General features: G+C 34.4%; 1 protein-coding gene across 7 annotated transcripts in view; it reads left to right on the top strand.

Moving 5' to 3' along the window:
• The window catches only part of LOC119638464 (diacylglycerol kinase eta), a 76,810-nt gene that overhangs the window by 34,640 nt on the left and 29,919 nt on the right, over positions 1-12,251 (top strand). The window contains exon 1 of one of the 7 annotated variants that reach the window (XM_038035257.1): positions 7,347-8,934. The exons of the other annotated variants lie outside the window; for them this stretch is intronic. Coding sequence (XP_037891185.1) covers positions 8,854-8,934 — 81 coding nt within the window. The 5' untranslated portion in view covers positions 7,347-8,853. Of the gene's footprint in view, positions 1-7,346; positions 8,935-12,251 lie in introns of those variants that run through there. 7 annotated transcript variants of the gene reach the window in all.

Here is a 12,251-nt window from a genome sequence, read left to right as displayed (position 1 = left end):
TTGAAAATTGCATTAGAAACACTTTTTCAGGTTGTTACATATAACTCCGCATAGGGAGTACTCGAAAAGTGGACCGATCTGAAACATTTTCAATAGCCTTCCTCCTTGGGTGAAAACACGTCAGTGTACCAAATTTTCAAAATATCTCAAAAATTGCGATGACAACAGATGGACAGACGGACAAACAGGCTTAGATCAATTCAAATTATGATTCTGAATCGATCGGTATAATAAAAGGTGGGTCTATCTTAAACCATTCTGCGCATTTCATACGTTCGTACTAACTAAATATACACAACTTGTGGTGGTGCAGGATATCAAAATAATAAAAAATAATAGAACTCTGAGAACTGAAAATTTTCTAAAAAAAAAAAAAGCCTTACATTTATTTATAATACTTAAATGCAAAGAAAAGAAAATTAAAAACATATTATCTATGTAGCTCTCTACATGTAAAAAGAAATTCGTTCTTCACCAATATCGTCTTCCATTATAATACAATACAGTTATCTATGTGTGTAGAAAAAATTATTTTTACAATATATATATATATATATTTTTTTTCTAAGCAACTATAAGGTAATGGTTCTTATTTTCGTAGGCCTCCGGTAAACTTATTCATTTCGTTTCCCTTCTTATATTGCATTTTAAAAAGAAAAAAAGAAAAAACTGAAATAAACAAACAACAGCCAACCGCATGCATACCAAAAATTGCTACTAAGTTTACAGGGTTTACAAGGTTAGACATAGAATATGGAGGGAATTTTTTGTTTTTTTTCTCTTTCCTTTTCATTTTCCCCTCTCTCTCTCTCTCTCTCGCTCTCAATGCAATTTAAAACATTTTAAATTTACTTTAGAGAACATTAAAAGAATCCTTTGAATTTTTTTGATATTTTAAAAGAAAATAAATAATAATTTGAAAGCAAAAAAAAAAAAAGAAAAATTACGAAGAATTGGGTAAAAGAAGATTATATTCAACGTTAACAGTGCTAACAGTGTTTAGAATTTTTTTAAGTTAAATGTAGTTTCGTAAATACTTGATAAGACAAAGCATCTGCACTAAATCTTCTTTCATTATTTGCCTAAGTTCAGACCACAGTGACATTTGTGTTGTTGCCCTCGCCTTGATATCTAAACCAAAGAATAAATTTACCTTACGAACGGTCGATGATCGCAAGTGTACTGATCTGGCCGAAAAAGCTGGGATGAAAGATAAAAAAAGACAAAAAAGGCACACAAATTAAAGGGATATACGGACCGGTGAAGAACTGAGGGAAGTAATATTGTGAGAAAGAAAAGATAGAAGGAAGAACAAACGATAAAACAAACGGTTAGAAACGGCGAACAGCGAAATACAGCAAGAATTAGGAGATCGCGAAATACAAACACATGAACAAAGAAAAACACTAAGGAAGGAAGTGTAAGGTGAGGAAATTCACGAACAAAAACCTTATGGAAGAAGAAATGCAAAGATCGAAAAACAATTAGACAGAAAAGTCCACTTTGGGATAAGTGAACAGGTGAAAAAACTGATGGAAGAGTATACCAAGCAATGGAGCTACCGACAAACGGATGTCCATCCACAGCTATTACAAACCCACAAGCGATAAAACTCATAAAATGGCGAATTTCGGCCCTCAATCCTTGGGGAGTAAGTGTAAGCTATATATATATATATATATATCGGGGTCTGCCATACAAATTTATAGGCCGGGCGAGGCCATAGTTTGGACAAAATATAGAATAGACTAGACATCAGCCGGTCGGGCAAGTAAGTTTCGACCGTCTGTCTCCATCAGGGGTTTGGAACGTGTATTTTTGTAATTATTACCGTTTTGTTGGATGTACGATACGATGAGCTGATCCCCCCTATTACAACCGAATTAGCTAATTTTACAATGACAAGGTGCTTCTATCTTTTATAACCTCATTTGACCTTGTAACTATATTGACACTAATACATTTTCATATATTTTTCTGGTACATAAAAATGTGTATAAATTGTAGATTCCTAGCAAAGCAGTAGGCACGGAAAAGCAAGAAGAATCGTGGTAGGCAAACAAGAGTCAGTCTTCAACTCGAATAAATATATCATTCAGGGAATATTCCCTATAGGATACGTGCTTACTGTAGCTCTCCCTAATGACTTTTAGCTTCTATGCCTCTTCCATTTACCTATCAAATCGTAAAATTTTACGCCATTCAAATCTCTCGTTCTCATTGTGTAACAAACTTTATAACAAGAATAACTTCCAGACGACGACAATCGATAAAAATTAATTCCATATAATGTTAGCGTTAAGCTTGAATGTTATTAACTTCAACTCTCTGTACTACAAATATTGCCAGTATTATTTGCAACACACACACACAATATCACATTTTAGGTATATACAGAGGTCTTGATATTAGCATACGAACATACACACACACACATATATACTTACAAGCGTACAGCCAAGCACGCACAAACGCACATATACTCGTACACACAGATACGCAAACACATGTAATAATGAATTTGCACCGTATACGCCTTTTGTTCGTTTAACAAATTAAAGTAATTCTCCCGAGACCTGCCCCTTCGTGCACTGCACAATATAAATGATAAAAATACTCTCTCTTTGACCTTGCAGTATAGCAAAGTTTTTAACAAAAATTTTTTCAAGGTTCATACTAAATTATTTAATAAAATTTTTAAAAAGCGAAACAGGATTTTAAGGCTTCTTTGCAACTATTTAAACCTACCTATTCATGATAAATCAAAAAACATTTTTTACCACAGCAGCAGCTAATTTATAAAAATAAAAAAAAAAAAAAAAGAACAACAGAAAGATAAAAAGAGAGAAGGAAAACGAACGATATTATATTGTTTTCTAAATTTAGTTGGAGGCTATTGCCGTTAACGCCAACCATCATAGAAAAGGCTCTCTTGGTTTAGTTGATCCGTAACTGTAACTGTAAACGAGCGAAGAATTTTTTTGTTATTTATTTTTCACCCCTTTTTTCAACACCTTCGGTTTTATAATAAATCATAAACATTTACAGTTTATGAAGGTTGTTTGTCTAAGCGCGTGCAGACTATGACTCATAAAACAAAATTATATGTACGCGATGTAATTACTGTCATATTAAGGGTAACTTAGTAAAGGGGGCAAAGAGGATTGCACAAATAAACAGAAGACAAAAATAAATAATAAAAAGAAAGCTTTAAAAACTATAAATTTTTAAATAAATTTGAATACAATGTAAAATAAAGAATATGTACTTCGTTTTCAATTCTAAGATTGATAGCAGTAGTTGTAGTAGCAGTGGGGCATCTGCTGACACAACCGTAGATAGGATTAAACTCTTTATGATTTCAATTAAGTTTACTGTCACAAATTTGGGAACAATATCTGTTAATGATAATGCCTTTTTATGTCAAGGGCGTGTACTTCGTTTCCTATTCTAAGGTTGGTAGTAGTACTAGTAGCAATGGTGGTAGGTAGGTGTAGTAGCAGTTATAGTAGCAGTAGTGCTATTTGTAGTAGCATTTGCGCATCTGGTGAGAGAATTACAAGTGAGATGAAACATTCTATGATTTCTCTGAAGGTACTTTAACAAATTTGAGAACAATATCTGTTAACGATAATGCCTTTTCATCTCAAGGAAGGGTACTTCGTTTCCAATTCTAAGGTTAGTAGCAGTAGCTGTACCAATAGTAGTAGTTGTAGTAACAGTTATAGTAGCAGTAGCACTAGTTGTAGCAGCAGTAGGGCATCTTCATGATTTCAGTTGAGCTATTGTATTTGAGAACAACATCAGTTAACGATAACACCTTTCTACCTCAAGGATGTATACTTCGCTTTCAATTCTAAGGTTAGTAACAGTAATAGTAGCAATAGTAGTAGTTGTAGTAGCAGTTATAGTAGCAAAAGTAGTAGCAGCTCTTTACGATTTCAGTACAACTGCTGTAACAAATTTGGGATCCATAATACCTTTTTGATGACAGTAGTTATGGATTTCAGTTGATTCAAAGATTAAGTAATGCTTTACCGGGGCCTGGAAAGCCGGTCTTTAGTGTGAAACGGTAAGTTACTTTAAGAGGGCTTCGCTTTATGGATCTCAAATGCTCATGTATAGGGACGATGTAAAAGAGGGTCTTTCTTGTCAAACTGGAAATATCTTTACAAAACTTTTGCTTGTATTTCGCCTATAACTGTACCGTTTATTAAACAAGTCCAACAGTACACATTGCGGCTGCATTTTAACTAGATAGCAATCGGACATATAGAATAATGTGGATGGTCTACGAGCTTGCACGATATGCACTCAGCATCAGCGCTTTCGTGACTTTGCACCGAGCAATCGGTGTTACCCAGTGCCTATTAATGCTATTTTCGATTTCATTATCAATGAATTACATGAAAATTTTTCATAACAACAATTCAAGCTATAATCCGTGCCTGGTTTTTCTTCTGCTCATTAACAGGCGAAGAGAATAAAAGTGGTATAGTAATCATATGACCATGATATTGAGCAGAAGATAACTAGATTTTTCGGCAATTTTTTCTCTAGTTCATTAGAAAATATTTTGAACAAAGAAAACAACTAGCCAATGTTGTTTTTCAATTATTGTGATTTTATAACTGTCCTTAAAAAAATCTACTAGAGACTACTTCCCATTTATGTTAACGAATGTAAAGCTAATTATTTGAAATTATTTAATTCCGTTTGAAAGGCAAAAGGCACTCCATCATTCACTGGAAATTTATATTAACGGAAGCTATGTTTAATTGTCTGCAGATAAATGCTAAACTTGCACTTCAGATGAAAGCAAGAAATTCTTGCGCGTGAAGCTTGATTTTAAATTTCCTGTAATAAACAAATGCCTCTTCGAAGAATTATAACAGACTCTTTATTAAAGCAGTGAAATGAGGTTAAGTGGGAAACCCACACTTCTATTAATAGTTAGGTAGACTAAGTAATTAAATTATCTCCGCATTGAAAATATATTTAGGTTGATTTGCCTTAAGAGCTGTATTTAATATCGGCATTTGTTTTATGAAGATGTTAAGACGGCTTAAAATTCTGGTAGTCGACAGCATAACATAAGAAATTAAATATATGACGCAGTGCAAGCAGATATGTGGCTTTGTAAATTCCAAATATACTCGAAATAAAATTTGTTTTCAAGTACTCTACTTAACCTTAAAACATGATATACGTACAATTTACGAAGAAGCCACATAAATTACATCATTAAATGTAAGGGGATCAACACCAGTTCAAGTGAGTATAGTGATAAAATAAATAGTCCTAAGCAAAAGCGAAAATACTATCTTAGAAAATGACGAAAAGATTTAATACACGCATCTAAGTGTATTTAAGTGGGAACAATTTCATTCATATCTGGATCGAAGTCGATAAACGAGATCAAAAAAAAATAAAAATATATATATCATTTTAGAGGGGTACCTGTCGAAGCATAAGCAGTGGGTGTAACGATTTAGTAAAATGTAGCGACCGTGCAAAAGCTTTAGCCAGGCGCCAGTGATGTTACATCTAAAAAGAAACATAAATCGCTTCGTATCAACTTCTCTCTTGCTGTAAGTCAGTGAAAGGTCCACCGTCTGATTTTTTGCGTGGACACCAAGTCTATGAAGCCTCAGAGAAAAGGAAATTTTAAAGTCGGCACTCCACGAAGTACAACCTTCGCCCGAGGCTTAGTGTGTCCTATTGCCGCTGTAGCCCCGGATATGAGAAAGCGAGTGTGGAACTTAACTCATTCCTCTGATGAAGACGTGATGTACCCAACACCTCAGTATTTATTACCTTTCACGATTTTGGGGTGACCGCAACTGTCACGTTAGGCCATATATTACATTATGCCGTGGAAGGCTTCCTCAGCTATCACGATGCCATCACTAATATGCAGATATTCTACAAACACTAAAAGGTACGGGCAGCTGCTCTACGCAAGGTGTCGGACAATCTTGGCACTTATAGCGCGGGCTACCGACATTAGGCAGTCTATTCTTGCCTATACGTTCTCTCTTTTGCATTACGGGAAAGCTCCCTATATATGCAACTCGGTGATGGTCAGAAAGAAGTTGGGAAGTGACCGCAGCTTCGTGAATGTGCGCTTAGTGAGTAAATGAGCATGCGAACACTTGGTTTGACAAGAGCGACTCTCATCTGCCTGGTTAAACGAAAGGCTACAGTCTGGACTGTCAAGTATTCCCCATGGCTTTTCAATGTCCACAGGGAGCATCGATGAAGCAACGCCATGCTAACAAGGGCACTTTTACTTCTCTGGTTACAGAAGAGTAACACAGACTCGTGCAGGCAGTGGCTGATTATACAGAAGAGAAACTTTGCAAGCATATCACTTCCGGTTTCTTTCGATGACTTTTCTATAGAGAGATGTGTAGAAGTGTTATTTAGATAAACATGGATACATATGTCAAATTATTTGATGATACTACAGAAGGCTAATGACATATTTTGAAGGAAACGATAAAGAACTACGTCCCTAGCTGATATGTAGAGTTTACTTGAACCTTGGAAGCTACACTCAAAATCTTCCAAGTACAATCTGCATCAGTCACCGGCGTTGGATATAATAGAAAAATTAAAAATGAAAATATTAATCAAAAAATTTTTATTTATTTCTCTCTTTCATTATTCCCGTAAATTCGTCTTTTATTTTTTTTTTTCATTATGCGACAACCTTCTAAGAACGCTGGCTGGTTACCTTGAAATTGAAATTTTCCTCATATTAATTCAACAACATATTCCAGTAGCATTTAAACGGCGATAATTTTCTGCTCAACAAAGCGTGTAATTATCTTAAAAAGACTGTTTTACATAGAATTGTGAAGAAGTAAAGAAAAACAAAAAAAAAAAAAAAAAAAAAACTTTCTTTTCAACTAAATTTTGCACCGTGGCGACGGTTCCTGTTGAATCCGTCACTTAAAACATAAACGCGTTTTTCACAAAAATTCACAAAGAAAGATAAAAAGAAAAAAAAAAAAAACAAAAAAAAGCGCCATCCCAAGGTTACTCTCTCGAAAAACATTGTCTCATATACACTGAAACCAAGCAATAAATTATTAAATTTAAATAAAATTTTTTGTTATGAAATATATATATTTAACTAAATATTATGAAGGTTGTCTCTATATAAGTTGCCATATATTACGCGCCTGTCTGTCTAAGCTAATGGAATAGTTCTATGAAAAAAAAACAAAAACCGTAACACATATAAGAAACATTAATTGTTTTATTTATTGCATTGGCATTAAGCTTTAAAGTGCATAACAATGATACAATGATTACACGAAATAGTAAAACGATTCATAGAATGAGCTAAGAAAAAACAAAAAAACAAAAAAAAAAAAAAATTCAAACGAAAAGACTAAAAAAAGATTGAAATAAAAACCTTTAACACAGGTTATGCACATATTGTTACATAACACAAGTACTACACTGCCATACAGTTGCCATACAACACTACCTATTAAGCATTTGTAAAAGCAATTTGTATTTTTGTGAAGCAGCGTTTTACAATGAACGAACAATACATTAGGGTGACCTACTTTCGCCAATTTTTCATAGACCAATATTACTTTTGCGCGGCTTATACTGCATTACACTAGATTCATCCAACTTCTAGCAACCATGAACGCCTACAAGATTGATTCTGAAGCAATATTCTGAATTTTACAGACTAGTTTAAGTCGATTCAAAAAGTTGCCCGATAATGATTCGATCGAAAAGTATATCTATCTCAAGCGATTTTGTGTAGCATGCATCCGCATCAACTTAATTTGCCCTTGTGTGTGTGGGGTCAATGCCTTTCACTAAACAAAGGCTGGTCGTTTCAGTGATTGTTTTTTCTGAACTAAAATTTAGCGCAGTTACACTATTTGTCACACTGCCTCCAGGAATGGCAGCCTTTCCGGCATGTGTTAACGATTTACATAAACAATTCTTTGCTTTTTAATATATGCCGGAGGCATAGGCACGCGACTTGCAATCGATTTCGCTCCTAATAAAGCTTGAGTGTCGTAGTGGTAGAGCTATTTAGTATAGCATCAGGCAGCCCAAAATGATTCACGACTTCTGTGGCGGTTTTAGCGGATCTCTGCTTAGTGGCGGACCATCAGTTTCTGTCCGCAGGACACCTCGCCAACAGGTGCAATATCCCTGCCAAGATGCTTTACATATTTTTCAACTTCTGCCACAGGGATACGATCAGTGTCCCATCAGATAGGCTTATCTTCCACAAACATTTCTCTTTTTTTTGGACAAATTTGTAGGCAAACAGAGAGCTTTGCTTGAACTTACACTAGCAAGCCTCTGCTTTTCAGAAAGGATGCGGCAATAGAGATCTTACGATGGGCTGCTTACTTCCGCGGCTGCCATTAGGTCGTCTGCTCACGCTAGACCCTTAAGTGCCATGCTCCCGAATATCATTATTCTCGTAGCGATCCTCTCGTCCAAGAAAAAATAGAAAAAAAATTTTCAAAGAAATGGTTTTTGTTTTTAAAGGCTGATGGCAGTCAATTTTATCCCCTTAAGGCAAGTTTAGTTTCCTTTTGCTCTTCGTTTCTTTTTTTTTTTTCGTGCTACATCTTTCTCAAAATACTGCTTTCCTTTAAATACCTTTAGACACGTTAACAATTCCACCTGAAGGTATATTTTTGTTCGCAGTAAAGATGACTACATATAAAAAATTTCTCCATTTAGTATAGTCAGCCAGGTATTGTTTAAATATTCTTATTGTTTATATACATGTGTGTATGTATGTTGATTAAATTACTAACGTGAATTTGTGTTCATACAGCATACAATAAAGTCTCATTTATGGTCGATGCAGTACAACAACGGAAACGTTGTTATTTCTCTGCATATGTATATTCACATGGACGCGAATATCAAATAGATGTACGTAAGTATGCACATCTATTACATACATAGACATATGTCTGCTTGTAAGCTATATGTACAAACACATATTTGGATGAAAAATAAAAAAAAAAAGTGCAAACTAAGAAAGACGGAAAAAACTTCGAAGGCTATACATTCATTTACATATGGACTTACACACTCATACACATCTGTTGTTTATATATGCATTTCTATACATAGTTACTTACTTACGTTTATTATGCATCATGCAAAGCATATGCAATGCATGTACCTGCCTATGCATATGCTAGGTATGAAATTGAAACTCTCTTGTTTAGTTAATTTATACTTTAAATTTTTGCATAGACAGCATTTTGACTATTCATGAATATCGACAACATCACGTTACACCGTTTGGGGAAAAAGTGTAAAATGAAAATAAATTAATGTATTTCCAAAGCAAAATGAAAGATGAAAAATGATATGGAAACGCGCTGAGCTCACCTTAATCCATAGAAAAAAAACTTGATAATGGAAATTTTGGGAACTTGGCCAACTTGCGTATTTTAGGAACAGATAAGTGCTGCAGGGACTAGCTTTACTTTGCGAAATTGACGAACATGAATTCGATATCAGCTAGACACTGTCAGGGTAAGGCTTTGTCTGCGGACTAATTATATCCCCTTTTGCCATTTACTGTTTAAATGGACCTATTAAAAATTTGTATCTAGTTTACGATCATTATCTGCTATGCACTGTAAGTCTCGGTTTGTACGCTATTGTCAACTTTAGCGTTAGCCAATTGCAGTAGATAGGAGTAGATAGGATTTAAATTGAGATAATCTTTAAAGCATCTATTTATATATGAATATGAATGTATATACATATATATATATATAGGGTTGCATTATATAAAGACAGGTATATATATCGTTACAATTCAAATTCATCGCTAATTTTTTTTTTCTTTTTTGAGTGGGAGAGATGCTTCTTTCTAGTAGTATACGTAGTTTGAGTGACAACTGCTTGCACGGGGTAATAAAATGGTTTTATTTTTTCGATCGTTCTTTAAACAAAGTCCTTCCCTAGTCAACCGTGTGTTCAAGGTGTGAATACGTACGGAATTCAACGTTATTTCAGTTGAAGACAAAGGCTGCCGTATAGTCAAGCAAATAAGTAGGTGGCCCGGGAGATTCACTCGTACTTGGTCGTAGCTACAGTAGATGCTTACACGGACCGGACATCCAGTAGGCTACGACCACTTTCTCCCTTTTTGCTTTTCTCCAGTTCTTACTGACCATTAAAGTGTTGCACGTATAGGTGGCATTCTTTGTGATTGGTTGCACTAAAAAGACAAGAGAAGTTAAAAATTTAATTTGAGCCCTTGCTCTTTAGTCAAAATATGTTTCATATTTTTACTAATATGTTCGGGTATGTCAAGAAGGTTTTCAGGCGGAAGTGGGAAGAGAGAAAACCAAAGAATTTCTGGTCTCGCTAGTTTTACATTTTTCAAATGATGCGTGTGTAGTCGGAAGGACAGACGTAGTCAAACCAGGCCAAATGCATATGTATACTTTAGTGTGACATTTTTCTCTAGTTTAGCCAAAGATATGGACACGTAAAAATTTTAAAAGACAGGAAGAATTTTCTCTTACCGAAATTTTCCAACTCTGCCTGTACACGCGAAATGTTTATTAGGTGTAACAACGACAACCTTATAGGAGAGAATTCGATTTATTTCTCGTAAACTTTGGCCAATTTTTCTGAAAAATTGCAAAAATTTTTTCTAACCGAACCGTACCATTCTACCGTCGTAGCGGGAAGGACTTTGTCTCAATTTAAAATTCGTGAATTGCTATCGAAGGGATCTTCTAAGATCTTTGAAAAAAGAAACTTTACGGAATTTGGACCTCGTAGGTCTATTTTTTAAAACCCTTACTTAAATAAGGTTTCTCGTGGAAATTAAGCTCTTTTATGGAGAGAAGGTATAACATTTAGTTTTCTATGATCGAAACTGGAATTATAATAACATTTTCTGGAAGAAAAATAAATTTGGATCGTTTCATACGAAGATCAGCCTCTAATATGCGGCCATTTATGAAAAATATGCCTTAGCATGTGTAATTTTTTATCCATTGTTAATAAAACGAGCGATTAACTATGTTAGGCGGGTTGAGATAGGGTACTTAGGTGTACTGACTTGCCCAACTATAATGTTCTTACTTGTTTTATCCAAATTTCGCGATTGAATTCTATTTTATTTTGTGGGTTGGTAGTACTATCTCTGATGTTACATCTATGTAGTCTAGAGAGAGACCTGTTTTTCGAAATGTATAAAAATGAGTTTTTCGATTTTTCCTATGATTATGGAACAATGGTTTCCGACTACGCGAACGAGACGAGAGAGATATCATTAAGAGAGATCTGATTTAAATTTATGCACACAAGCCGACGAATCGAAAGAATATCGTACCAAAAGGTGAACTAAGACCGAAGAAATGTCGCCCAAGTCGCTCTAAAAATCAAGATCTACGATTATCACGGTCTCGTGCATAATGAATCTCTTCCACCAGGACAATATATTTGTTTAATGATTTTGAAGGTGAAGAATAAATAATATATGGTTTTTTGTTCATCTTATAGCCCAATTTCCATTATTTTCCGATCGCAATAGTATTTATACAACTTATGAACTTGAACCATAAACGAAAATTAATACATTTCGTTTAAAAAGAGAAAAAGAAAAAAAAAAAACAAACAATTCAATTAAATAAAATCATTTATTTATTTACGAATATAATAGTATTTAAGCGACAATGGCTTTTTTTCTTTTCTATTAATTTTCCCAGGGTTTACGTTCAATTTCATATTGCGTTTAATGAATGCTGACACATGCGACTCCGATTTAAATTGCAAACAATTTTTTATTTATGGATAAAACGCATTTGAAAGGCTCTTTATCTCATTATCATATATAAAATGCAATTTGATTATCATGTATTATAAGTGGAGAGAGAAATTTTTATAATCAATTGTGGCCGGACAATTTTATGTATACGGTTCGTCTGAGTTAAAACGAAAACTCACTTCAATAAATTTTAAAGTTATGGCTTGAATTCATTCATAGCCGCTTTTTTAATCTATTTTCGGTTTTCATTTCAACGAAAAAGTTGAAGCAAACCTTACTGTTATTTTACATGGCCAGATGCTAATATGCATGTAGGCACTTTTGGTTTTTTTTTCTTTTAGACTCTACACCACTCGTGGTAAAAGGGTATATTAAGTTTGTGCGGATGTAAACAACAGCCAGAAGGACATGAAATCAACTCCTTTGTGTTGCCGTTCCAATCTTG

This window comes from Glossina fuscipes, unplaced genomic scaffold (assembly GCF_014805625.2).
Source record: "Glossina fuscipes isolate IAEA_lab_2018 unplaced genomic scaffold, Yale_Gfus_2 90, whole genome shotgun sequence".
In the NCBI taxonomy this organism is placed as follows: Eukaryota; Metazoa; Arthropoda; class Insecta; order Diptera; family Glossinidae; genus Glossina; species Glossina fuscipes.
This window is presented reverse-complemented; position numbering and strand designations above follow the sequence as displayed.